This window comes from Narcine bancroftii, chromosome 10, assembly GCF_036971445.1.
Source record: "Narcine bancroftii isolate sNarBan1 chromosome 10, sNarBan1.hap1, whole genome shotgun sequence".
NCBI lineage: Eukaryota > Metazoa > Chordata > Chondrichthyes > Torpediniformes > Narcinidae > Narcine > Narcine bancroftii.
The window spans coordinates 76,222,094-76,236,179 of record NC_091478.1 but is presented as its reverse complement, the minus strand read 5'-3'; the positions used below and the strand labels follow the sequence as shown (position 1 = coordinate 76,236,179).

At 43.8% G+C, this 14,086-nt stretch overlaps 1 protein-coding gene across 1 annotated transcript in view; it reads left to right on the top strand.

The window, feature by feature from the left end:
• Positions 1-10,196, top strand: part of tgm2l (transglutaminase 2, like) — a 44,486-nt gene extending 34,290 nt beyond the window's left edge. Inside the window, exon 13 of the mRNA XM_069901432.1 lies at positions 9,164-10,196. Within this exon, the coding sequence (XP_069757533.1) occupies positions 9,164-9,314 (151 nt within the window). The 3' untranslated portion in view covers positions 9,315-10,196. The remainder of the gene's footprint in view (positions 1-9,163) is intronic.
• The last annotated feature ends 3,890 nt before the right edge of the window (positions 10,197-14,086 follow it).

The window sequence follows — 14,086 nt, the reverse complement described above, 5'->3', positions numbered from 1 at the left end:
TCATATTGCGTAAAAGCATGGACTGCTTCATTTTGCCGAGATATTTTGAATTAAATATTTTCTGTGTGAAGTAGAACTCCAACATTGGAGTGGGATGTGGGTTTGAATACTAGTCATGCCAGCACTCTTCATTACACATATACATTGGATCGATGCCCTTGAGACAACAGTACATACCGCAGCGAGTGCTTGTGATAGTCGGAGAAGTAGTTATATTTATTCTGAGCTGTTTTCACAATTGAATTGAAGAAGTTCACTATCATTTGATCTACAAATTCTCATTATCACAAAAGCACATTTACAAGTCCTGAGGGAAGATCCACAGCAGTAAATCCAATAGGAAACCAGAACAGTTGGGTAATCACATATTTCTTGTGAACGAGGATGGCCCATGTTTATTCTCACTTTCAATTCCCTCTATTTCCCCTGCACTTTTCCACAAGAGCTTCACTCCCACATACACAAAACGCAAACAAGATAAATTAACCTCAAAACCTCTATCTATTTTAATTTCTGATTGAACTGCTGTATTTCCTTCAGTTCAGTTTTTGAAAGCCAACAAGACCATTGCCAACATTCATTGGTCTCCTGAGAACTGTAGTACTTTTGAACTTGGTGATAACACATTTGTAATTACATATGATCCCTGATGATCCTCTCCTATCTGTATCCAAGGATGACGTGTGTGCTGCCTTCAAGAGAGTGAGTCGGAGGAAAGCATCCATCCCGGATGGTGTACCCAGCCGAGTATTAAAAACTGGTGCTGGCCAACTTGTCAATATATTCACTGATATCTTCAACATCTCACTCTGGCAGGGTGTGGCTAACAGTGTTTCAAACAGGTGTCAATCGTACTGGTGCGCAAGAAGTGTGGTGATCTACCTAAATGACTGTCACCAAGTGACACTCACATCCACAGTGATGAAGCATATCAGCTCCTGTCTGAACAGCGACATGGATATTTTCCAATTCACCTATCATAGCAACTGGTGTGCAGCAGATGGCATCTCACTAACTCTACACAAAGCCATAAAACACTTGGACAGCAATGATGCATAATCAGGATGCTCTTTATTGACTACAGTTTGGCACTTAACACCTCCGTCCCCTCAAAACTGAGCAGCAAATTCCAAGACCTGGGACTCAGCACCCCACTGTATAATTGGATCATGGATTACCTCAGCTCCAGATCACAATCAGTGAAGATTGGTATGAACATCTCTTCCACAATCTCCATCAGTACCAGAGCACCACAGGAAAAATGATCTTAGACCCCTGCTCTACTCACTTTATACCTACGACTGTGTGGCTTGCTATGACGATAACACCATCTATAAATTTGGTGACTATACCATGGTAGTGGGTTGTATAAAGAAAGGTGATGACTCAGTATACAGGAGGGAGATTGAAAACTTGGACGAAATGGCGCACCAACAATAACCTCACACTCAATGTCACCCAAACTAAGGAGCTGATTGTTGACTTCAGGAAGGGAAAACCAAGGGAGTCACATGATGGAGTAGTGGCTGGTCAGGTGGAAACAGCCCTCTCCAGAGAAAAGAAAAAAAGGGTGTAAAAACAGAGCTCAATAAACATAAAATCATCGGAGCAGTGATCCACCATGGAGAGGAGTGGCTGATCTCCAATGTTGGTGAGTCTCCAGAGGAGCGGTGTCCTCCCGACCGACGAACTTCAAAAATGGCTCTCTGTGGTGCACTGTTAGCCAGAATCAGACACACCTTCAAAAATGGCTCTCTGTGGTGCACTGTTAGCCAGAATCAGACACACAAGGTAAAGACTGTACAACAGGCTTTAATCCACAAAGACTTCCACAGAGCCAGGCTGCACCAACTCTGAGTGAGGCCGGCGCAGGCTTGTATCCAGGAGGGTGATTGACACTCGACCGGGTGGGGCTTGATCCATTCAGGCCGACTGATTGACAGCCGGCCAGGTGTTGTCGTGTCCCCTTACACTCCTGTGGGTACAGAGGTTGCCTCCTGCAGTAGGCTGGTGGTGTACCACCACACTCTCAGAGCCAAGAAGAGGTGCGCAACCGCGAAGAGTTGCACGCATGCGGAGCGCAAGTAAAAGTAAAGGTTAACGTCGAAGTGAGGGGGATTCAGCTGTGGAGCGGCCAGCTGTGGAGCGGCCAGCTGTGGAGCGGCCAGCTGTGGAGCGGCCAGCTGTGGAGCGGCCAGCTGTGGAGCGGCCAGCTGTGGAGCGGCCAGCTGTGGAGCGGCCAGCAGTGGAGCGGCCAGCAGTGGAGCGGCCAGCATTGGGGCGTTTGGCTGGGGGAAGTAAACAAGAAAGAAAAAGAGTGGTGAGAAAGAGAATGAAGGGCTGGAAGAGGGTGAGTTACAATGGGGCGACTGACAGGGGGATGACCTGTGGCAGGAGCCCCAGCAGCGGGGTCGGTCCCAGCAGCTCACCAGAGAAGGATGAAGATAAAAAAGATACAGAGAAGAGAAGATGACACAGACCTGGATATAGACACAGACCTGGATGTAGACACAGACCTGGATGTAGACACAGACCTGGATGTAGACACAGACCTGGATGTAGACACAGACCTGGATGTAGACACAGACCTGGATGTAGACACAGACCTGGATGTAGACACAGACCTGGATGTAGACACAGACCTGGATGTAGACACAGACCTGGATGTAGACACAGACCTGGATGTAGACACAGACCTGGATGTAGACACAGACCTGGATGTAGACACAGACCTGGATGTAGACACAGACCTGGATGTAGACACAGACCTGGATGTAGACACAGACCTGGATGTAGACACAGACCTGGATGTAGACACAGACCTGGATGTAGACACAGACCTGGATGTAGACACAGACCTGGATGTAGACACAGACCTGGATGTAGACACAGACCTGGATGTAGACACAGACCTGGATGTAGACACAGACCTGGATGTAGACACAGACCTGGATGTAGACACAGACCTGGATGTAGACACAGACCTGGATGTAGACACAGACCTGGATGTAGACACAGACCTGGATGTAGACACAGACCTGGATGTAGACACAGACCTGGATGTAGACACAGACCTGGATGTAGACACAGACCTGGATGTAGACACAGACCTGGATGTAGACACAGACCTGGATGTAGACACAGACCTGGATGTAGACACAGACCTGGATGTAGACACAGACCTGGATGTAGACACAGACCTGGATGTAGACACAGACCTGGATGTAGACACAGACCTGGATGTAGACACAGACCTGGATGTAGACACAGACCTGGATGTAGACACAGACCTGGATGTAGACACAGACCTGGATGTAGACACAGACCTGGATGTAGACACAGACCTGGATGTAGACACAGACCTGGATGTAGACACAGACCTGGATGTAGACACAGACCTGGATGTAGACACAGACCTGGATGTAGACACAGACCTGGATGTAGACACAGACCTGGATGTAGACACAGACCTGGATGTAGACACAGACCTGGATGTAGACACAGACCTGGATGTAGACACAGACCTGGATGTAGACACAGACCTGGATGTAGACACAGACCTGGATGTAGACACAGACCTGGATGTAGACACAGACCTGGATGTAGACACAGACCTGGATGTAGACACAGACCTGGATGTAGACACAGACCTGGATGTAGACACAGACCTGGATGTAGACACAGACCTGGATGTAGACACAGACCTGGATGTAGACACAGACCTGGATGTAGACACAGACCTGGATGTAGACACAGACCTGGATGTAGACACAGACCTGGATGTAGACACAGACCTGGATGTAGACACAGACCTGGATGTAGACACAGACCTGGATGTAGACACAGACCTGGATGTAGACACAGACCTGGATGTAGACACAGACCTGGATGTAGACACAGACCTGGATGTAGACACAGACCTGGATGTAGACACAGACCTGGATGTAGACACAGACCTGGATGTAGACACAGACCTGGATGTAGACACAGACCTGGATGTAGACACAGACCTGGATGTAGACACAGACCTGGATGTAGACACAGACCTGGATGTAGACACAGACCTGGATGTAGACACAGACCTGGATGTAGACACAGACCTGGATGTAGACACAGACCTGGATGTAGACACAGACCTGGATGTAGACACAGACCTGGATGTAGACACAGACCTGGATGTAGACACAGACCTGGATGTAGACACAGACCTGGATGTAGACACAGACCTGGATGTAGACACAGACCTGGATGTAGACACAGACCTGGATGTAGACACAGACCTGGATGTAGACACAGACCTGGATGTAGACACAGACCTGGATGTAGACACAGACCTGGATGTAGACACAGACCTGGATGTAGACACAGACCTGGATGTAGACACAGACCTGGATGTAGACACAGACCTGGATGTAGACACAGACCTGGATGTAGACACAGACCTGGATGTAGACACAGACCTGGATGTAGACACAGACCTGGATGTAGACACAGACCTGGATGTAGACACAGACCTGGATGTAGACACAGACCTGGATGTAGACACAGACCTGGATGTAGACACAGACCTGGATGTAGACACAGACCTGGATGTAGACACAGACCTGGATGTAGACACAGACCTGGATGTAGACACAGACCTGGATGTAGACACAGACCTGGATGTAGACACAGACCTGGATGTAGACACAGACCTGGATGTAGACACAGACCTGGATGTAGACACAGACCTGGATGTAGACACAGACCTGGATGTAGACACAGACCTGGATGTAGACACAGACCTGGATGTAGACACAGACCTGGATGTAGACACAGACCTGGATGTAGACACAGACCTGGATGTAGACACAGACCTGGATGTAGACACAGACCTGGATGTAGACACAGACCTGGATGTAGACACAGACCTGGATGTAGACACAGACCTGGATGTAGACACAGACCTGGATGTAGACACAGACCTGGATGTAGACACAGACCTGGATGTAGACACAGACCTGGATGTAGACACAGACCTGGATGTAGACACAGACCTGGATGTAGACACAGACCTGGATGTAGACACAGACCTGGATGTAGACACAGACCTGGATGTAGACACAGACCTGGATGTAGACACAGACCTGGATGTAGACACAGACCTGGATGTAGACACAGACCTGGATGTAGACACAGACCTGGATGTAGACACAGACCTGGATGTAGACACAGACCTGGATGTAGACACAGACCTGGATGTAGACACAGACCTGGATGTAGACACAGACCTGGATGTAGACACAGACCTGGATGTAGACACAGACCTGGATGTAGACACAGACCTGGATGTAGACACAGACCTGGATGTAGACACAGACCTGGATGTAGACACAGACCTGGATGTAGACACAGACCTGGATGTAGACACAGACCTGGATGTAGACACAGACCTGGATGTAGACACAGACCTGGATGTAGACACAGACCTGGATGTAGACACAGACCTGGATGTAGACACAGACCTGGATGTAGACACAGACCTGGATGTAGACACAGACCTGGATGTAGACACAGACCTGGATGTAGACACAGACCTGGATGTAGACACAGACCTGGATGTAGACACAGACCTGGATGTAGACACAGACCTGGATGTAGACACAGACCTGGATGTAGACACAGACCTGGATGTAGACACAGACCTGGATGTAGACACAGACCTGGATGTAGACACAGACCTGGATGTAGACACAGACCTGGATGTAGACACAGACCTGGATGTAGACACAGACCTGGATGTAGACACAGACCTGGATGTAGACACAGACCTGGATGTAGACACAGACCTGGATGTAGACACAGACCTGGATGTAGACACAGACCTGGATGTAGACACAGACCTGGATGTAGACACAGACCTGGATGTAGACACAGACCTGGATGTAGACACAGACCTGGATGTAGACACAGACCTGGATGTAGACACAGACCTGGATGTAGACACAGACCTGGATGTAGACACAGACCTGGATGTAGACACAGACCTGGATGTAGACACAGACCTGGATGTAGACACAGACCTGGATGTAGACACAGACCTGGATGTAGACACAGACCTGGATGTAGACACAGACCTGGATGTAGACACAGACCTGGATATAGACACAGACCTGGATATAGACACAGACGAAGAGGAGGTAGAAGACCAAGAATTTCTAAGGAAAGAAGAAGGTAAAAGAGAAGGACAAATTTTAGATAAAGCCTTTTTTGAAGAACAAATGAGGTCATTAAAAGAATGGCTATCATTAGAATTTAGCTCAATCAAATGAAAAGAGCTGAAGACAAAATGCAAAGCTTAGAGTTGGTCATGACTGAAATAGGGAAAAGAGTAGAAAATGTGGAGGAACGAGAAGCTGCTGTAGAAATGGAGATAAATGATTTAAGAGGGAAGTTGGAAGAGAGTGGAAAAAAAATTTAGAGACACCAGATTTATTGTTACAAAACATTGATGAATTGGAAAGCTACTGTAGGCGAAACAACATAAAAATAGTGGGCCTGAAAAAAGGCAAAGAAGGGTCAGATATGAAGGAATTTATAAAAGGATGGATCCCAAAGGTGCTGGGAACGACAGATTCACATGAAGAAATGGAAATCGAAAGGGCTCATAGAACGCAAGTTCTGAAACCGCCACCACATCAAAAACGGAGATCCATATTGGTAAAACTTCTAAGATATATGACAAGAGAAAACAAACTGGAGCAGGCAAGAAAGAAGGTTAGAGAAGACAATAAGCCATTGGAATATAAGGGACAAAAAAATATTTTTTTACCCAGACAAAAGCTTCGAACTTTTAAAGAAGAGGAAGGAATTCAACACGGCGAAAACAATCTTATGGAAGAAAGGGTATAACTTTATATTAAGACATCCAGCAGTACTCAAAAGTATTCATTCCTGGGGAACGGAATAGACTGTTCTCAGGCCGAAAGAAAGCCCAAGAATTTGCTGAACATTTGCAGGTCAGGAGAAGAGAGGAGGAGGAGGAGGAGGAGTGACAAGAAGGATGACCGGCAAGAAAATATACAAAAATATGTAAAAATATAAAGTAAAGATAATGTATATATAAAGATTGATAAGAGAGAGAGAGAGCTTTATGTATAGGAAAATAGTGTTATCTGGGGGGACTGGGGTGGGAGAATAATGGTCACTGCAAAATCAGTTGACGCTTGCGAGTAAGTTCGCAAACCGAATGGAAAGGGGAGTTATGGTTGCTGTCAAGGGACAGGAGGCAATCCAAGGAGCAGAGGTACATTTGGGGTTAAAGGGTTATTGCTTGTGGGGGATTGTTGGAGTATTTCATGTCTTAAGTGCATTGTCATATATTGAAATTAAAAAGGAAAAATTAAAAAAGCAGTAAAGGAAAAAAGGGATGGAGGTGGTGAAGAAGCAGAAAAGAAGTGAAAATAAAGATATCAGATGGCCACGTTGGACTACATGACTATAAACATTAATGGAATATATAACCAAGTTTAAGTGTATCTCATTGGAAAAAAAACCCATATAATTTAAAAGACAAAGTTACAATGTTTGAAAAAACCTGCGAACCATATATGGAATATAACAGAAAGGTCAGGCCTAGGTCCACCACTTCCTAAAATGATGAGAAGATAAACACGATCAGATTTAATGTGAATAAGTAGATGATATATCTTTTTTGTTTGTATTCCTTTTGTATAAAGATTTTTATATGTTCAATATTTACTGTTTTTGGAGGGGGGTGGGAAGGGGGAAGGGGGAAGGGAGGGATGGGGGAAAAAAAGAGAAAATGTCACTGTGAATATTTAGAGATGCATCTGTAAATATATTGGTTGATATGGTTCATAGTGGGATAAATAATTACAAAAAAAAAGGAAAACCAGAGCTATACAATCCAGTGATCATTGAAGAATCAGAGGTGGAGATGGTGAGCAAATTTAAGTTGTTGGGAGTCAGTATCTCGGAGGATCTTTCCTGGACCCAACACACCAATGGCATTGTGAAGAAAGCCATCAGTGCCTCTACTTCCTCAGGATTTTGCAGAAGTTTGGTATGACATCAGAAACCCTGCCAAATTTCTACAGAAGTGTGCTGACCGGCTTCATTATGGTCTGGTATGGGGACACCAGACACGGTCTGGTATGGGGACACAGCCCAGGACATCACAGGCGTAACCCTCCCCACCATCGAGAATATTTACAGGGAACACTGCCATTGGAGAGCAGCAGCCATCATCAAGGAAGCACACCACCTAGCGCACGCTCTGTTCTCGCTGCTGCCATTAGGAAAGAGGTGTAGGTGCCACAGACTCACACCACCTCCACCATCAGACTCAACAACCAACTCAATCAAAGGCTCTTTTGCACTTTATTGTTTTTTATCTCCACTCTATATTGGACATTGTTTATATTTCTTTATATGTTTTACATTTCTGCACTACCCACAAGTAGAAATTCTGCGTGGGCCGCAGGAAAAAAAATCTCAGGGTTGTATTTGATGTCATGAATGTTCTCTGACAATCAATCAGAATCTGTTTTAACACTACAGTTGAGAGATTCCGTGTGTTTTGGTCCCAACTTCCTCAAGAACGTCACTTTCTATAGAAGCTGTTTAACTTCCACTGGGTACTTCCTTCTGATATTTGTTTTTCCTTTGGCTTCTTGACCTCACTGTTTCTGTTGTATATCTTGGATGAAAACTGTGTGACCTTAGATATAAATGATAATTCCGTGCTGTCCTGCACAAGGAAATCTGATGCAAATCTCAGCAGGTCAAACAATGAGTCGGCACTGAGGGAAGTCAATTGACCATTGGAGGGCTGTTGGAATGACACCGTCTCATCTAATCATGTGGCTTCATCATGGGTCTGCCTGCTTCTTTGTGTAATGACTGCATTGTTCATATAATTCTTCTTTTAAATCCAAAGTACGTGTTAGTTCAATTTAAATTTCCATGCTGCCTGTACTTGCTCTTGAACTTGTTCATCCAAACGTGTAAGAGGGCTCTGAATGATAAGACCTATAAGTTGATCAATGCCTCTGTAGCACCATTGATTCTGTTAATTGTAATGGAACCAATTGGATGAAACCCACTTTACCTTTCTCTCTTTTCTATTTCCTCTCCTCCCCACTTCCCCTAAAAAAAATAGAATTGCTGCTATTCATCCTGATGAAGAAGTTGTGGTCATTGTAACTTTTACACCAACCAAGACAGGCCTGCGGAAGCTTGTAGTGGATTTTGACAGCAGCAGACTCCATGACGCCAAAGGTTCTGTTGACATTATTGTCAGAAAAGCTTAGCAAACAACCACCAGTAATCTGACAGGTATTTTAACCCATGGCAGAATCAGCTACAAGTTTGGTGCATTGGGGTATTTGTTGGATTTGAATGCTAATTGAAAGTATACTTTGTATAGAAATGGTTCTTTTTTAATAGAATCATCAGTACAGCACGTTTGCTACCCATCTATGTTCCGGCCATTTTGTGTGAGGACACTAGCAGTTCATGTGCTCAGTGTATAAAAGTATATTTGATCCAAACTAACAAAGTACCACGTGAAATTCAGGCCATTTATGTGCAACTTTAGCCTTCTCATTATTTTCCTCAATTAAATCTATCAATGTAGGCCTCACTCCCTAATCGCATACATACCCATCCCTCCTTCCCTTACAGTCATCCATCTCCTCCTTCAACTATTGCTGTGGAGGAAGGTCACACCATCTCACTGCTCTTTTGGAAAAGAAGTTTCTGCTGAATCTCTCGGTGACCCTCATACTGATGTGTCTGTCTGTGCTCTCCCCTGTCAGCACAAACATTTACTCTCCACCTATTCCAACAAAAAATTTCATGTTAAAGTCTTCTCATAAGTTACCCATCAATTTTCTTTTCTAAGGTATCCAGTTTGTTCAACCTTTATAGGTTTATATACCAATACATTTCCAGCGCACCATCTCCACGGCTTCAATGTTACATTTTCATGATATGGAGATGTGTAAGTACTACTTCAACAATAGACTTACCATAGTACAGCATAACACTCCTCCTTTTCAATGTTATCTCACAAGAAATGACTGGTTTGTTTCCTTCATGGCTTTGCTAATCTTTTAGTAATGGAGTATATGGAGATTACTTTGTATTAAGAATCAAACATTTGATTAATAAATAGCTCTATATTCTGCACACCAATGTGTACTGCCTCACATTTATATGATTTGAACTTCATTTCTCAATGATCTTCTCATTCTGTACGTTCCTCATACATCTTGGTGCCCTCTCTGAAGTAATTGTTCCCCATCCCTACAAATTTAGAAACTGTGTTCTTTTCATGGAGAGACATAACACGGAACCAGGTCATACTGCCCACTGAGCCCATGCCTGACTATCAGGCACCCATTTTCACATCCTATTATCTTTCCCCATAATCTTCCACTGATCTGCCAGTTAAACATAGAAGATAGGAGCAGGAGTAGGTCATTCGACCCTTCGAGCCTGCTCCGCCATTCAACGAGATCATGGCTGATCTTAAAGTTCAGTTCCCCGTCCCCGCCTTCATTTAGGAGCAATTTACAAAGGACAATTTACAACAGGCAACTAACCCATCAAATCACAAAGTTTAAGTTGTGAAATGCAAGTGGAGCCACTTTGTGCACCTTTACCGCAGGGAAAAGTTGATGAATTTTGTGCATTAATATGACAGTAAAATGATCTTGACTTTGGAAAAAGTTTCTATCAGAAAGTGTGAAAAGAAGTGATCCATTCAGCTACGTGTCTGCATTCTCTGACTTTACTGATTAGTTTGCCAAGGGAGTACCATACTGAAAACCTATTTCAGTGAGCTGTTGTGCATAATGGTTGTCTAGTTTCTTTGTTATTCCCTTCACAAATTTACTAGGGTTAGTCAAATAAAACCACCTTTTGAAATAAAAGTGAAAAATGCTGAAAGCACTCAGTAGGTCAGGGAGGGTTGCAAAGTCCCCCTGTTACTCGCATTGTTAAGAATCCTCCCATTAACCATATACTCAGACTTCAAGTATGACCTTCAACCAATCCTCTTGCACTACATGTTTTCCTTTGTGTGGGGTTATTGAATATGTACCACCCCTCCACTTCCTTTTTACTTTAAATCTTAATTTTTTAAAAACTTAGACATGCAGCACCGTAACAGGCCATTTCAGCCCACGAGTTCGTGCCACCCAATTTACACCCAATTAACCTACACCCCTGGTATGTTTCAAATGGTGCGAGGAAACATGAGCCCCAGGGAAAACCCATGCAGAATGTACCAACTCCTTACAGATGGCACAGGATTTGAACCCTGATCCCGATCGCTGGTGCTGTAAAGTCATTGTGCTAACCGCCCTCTACATTTCCAACTTTTCTAATTATGCTATCCATGCATAGATCCCAGCTTTGATCTTTCCATAAGTGTAAAACACACAAGTCTGCAGACAGTGTGGATGAAGTATAAACACGATGCTGGAGAAACTCAGCAGGTCAAACAGAATACTTTAGCAGAATACTTTATGTATCTTTGCTATATAAAGTACCCTGTTTGATCTGCCGAGTTTCTCCAGCATTGGGTTTGTACTGATCTCTCAGCCCTGTTCTCTCCAGCTCTCTGTTACAAATAATGTATGCATTGCTTTATAATTCCCTTTCTCTTTATGGTTGGCCATCCCTTCAAATGTACATTCTTTAATTCTTCTGAATGCTAGATTTACCCCTTACCTGTACTTTATTCGGTCCTATGCTCCCATCTGTTCAATTTATCACTAGCCCACTGATATAACATAGCCCCATCAGAGTTTACCAGTTTAAATTAGTCATCTCCCCATCACTAGATGCTACCGTGTCATTTATTTTCTCTATTAAGACATTGGTCTCATCCCAAACTTCGGAAGCCCATGCTTATATTGCAGAACAAATGCCTGAAAAGGAACCCCTCTTTCTTGCACCTATATTTAAAACAACATTCTGTATTTCATTTAAATTTGAAAGGCTTTCATCAAAATGATAATTAACTATTTGTTATACTTTGTGCATCTTGGCGCCTCACAGTTTGGCGGGCAGCAACCTCCTTTGAAGAAGACCGCAGAGCCCACCTCCCTGACAAAAGGCAAAGGAGGAAAAACCCAACACCCAACCCCAACCAACCAATTTTCCCTTGCAACCGCTGCAATCGTGTCTGCCTGTCCCGCATCGGACTTGTCAGCCACAAACGAGCCTGCAGCTGACGTGGACTTTTTACCCCCTCCATAAATCTTCGTCCGCGAAGCCAAGCCAAAGATACTTTGTGCTGTAAATTATTTAATGTTTGTGTTTAATGCATTATTAAACACATAGCAGGGGGCGTGGCAAGATGGCGTAGAAGAAAGATGTGTGTTTCTCCTTTCCCCAGCTGGATTATTAAATACCCGATTTTAAAAAGTATAAAAATGGTTAAAAATAATATTCACAGTTTTCTGAATAACAGTGATTCACCATGGCTACCAATGTGAAGAAATCTAAAACTCAACTTCAGAAGAAATTACCATACCATATATTACCATATAGATGAACTGAGGCCTACCGTACAGCTGAATTCACAGAGTCGTTTTTGGGAGCCTCCAAGCCTCAGAGGACTCCTGCCTGTTCAAGTTTGACCTCAACGCCGATCCTGCAGTTGCAAGATGGTGCTGGCACTCTGATGAGATCGGTCGTAGCTGACCCACGTGCATGTGAAGCTGCGCGGGCGGCCTGACCGACAAAGGGGCCCGTGACATTGCTGGTGGCCCGGGGACGCGTAGTGTAGTGTTGGAGGACGCTCCTGTGCATCCAGCAGTTCTGCCGGGCATGTGCAGGGCATCCCAGCTCCGTGATCTTTTGGAGAAAGTGTGGGCTGTGGGGGTGTCCAAACCCACACCCGCACAGTCAAGGGACCTATGATGACTGAAGGAGAAGAGGAACTTACCTTATTGGAATTTGCCCAGGAGAAGGAGCCTGTAGTTAAAGAAGGTAGACCTTAAAAAATGGCTATGGAATCTGGATTGGACTCAGTGTTCACTGTTTTGAAAGGAATTGCTTCCCAAATGGATAATATGTCAAAACAAATGCTAACTCAAATGACCCAAGGATTTATGGAGGTGAAAACAAAAATGAATATTTTGTGTGATGAAATGTCAACTATGAAACAAGAAATGACTGTAGTTAAGAGTGATATTAACAGAGGTATAAAATCTGTTGATATTGTACAAGTTAATTTTTAAAAATTTCTGAATGTCAAAATCAGATGGAACGCAATAGAGAAAAAATGGAAAAAGTGGAAGGTTCTTTTGTAGATTGGGGGATTCAAAGAAGGGATTTATTGAAGAAGATTGATTCAATGGAAAATCAAAGCCGGAGAAATAATGTGAAAATAGTTGGTCTTCCAGAGGACATTGAAGGTTCTGACCCAATAAAAATTTTTAAGCATTGGATCCCAGAGGTACTGGGTAAAGAGCTTTTTCCTGAAGGTTTGGAACTGGATCGGGCCCATAGAGTGTTGAGGAAAAAAAACACTTCCAGGACAAACACCGAGGGCGATCTTGATTCGTTGTTTGAAATATCAAGATAGAGAAATGATTTTACGAATGGTGGTACAGAAAGCATGGCAGAGTCCATCTCTGTTGATGGTTCAAAATAATAGTGTTTTTTTAATGCCGATTTGAGTCAAGAGGTTATTAAAAGACGATGGAAATTTAATTCGGCTAAAGATGTCCTATGGCGAAAGGGCCATAAGTTTGCTTTTCATTATCCTGCAATTTTGAAGGTTTTTACAGAAACTTTCAATCTCAATTTTTTGAGAACGATCACAATGCCTTGGTTTTTGCTAATTCATTGCCAGAATTGGGAAGAAATGGGCGGTCTTCACCATCATCTCCCTAAGAGGAGGGTAAATGGGTATGGAAAGAATGGAAAGAAAGAAGAGCTGACACAGTCTTCTTGACATTGAAGATCCGGAACAATTACTGGGCTTGGAATCATTGAGTTGAATATATTTACTATATTTGATTGTTTTTAATTACATAATGAATATGTATTTGGCTGGGGGGGT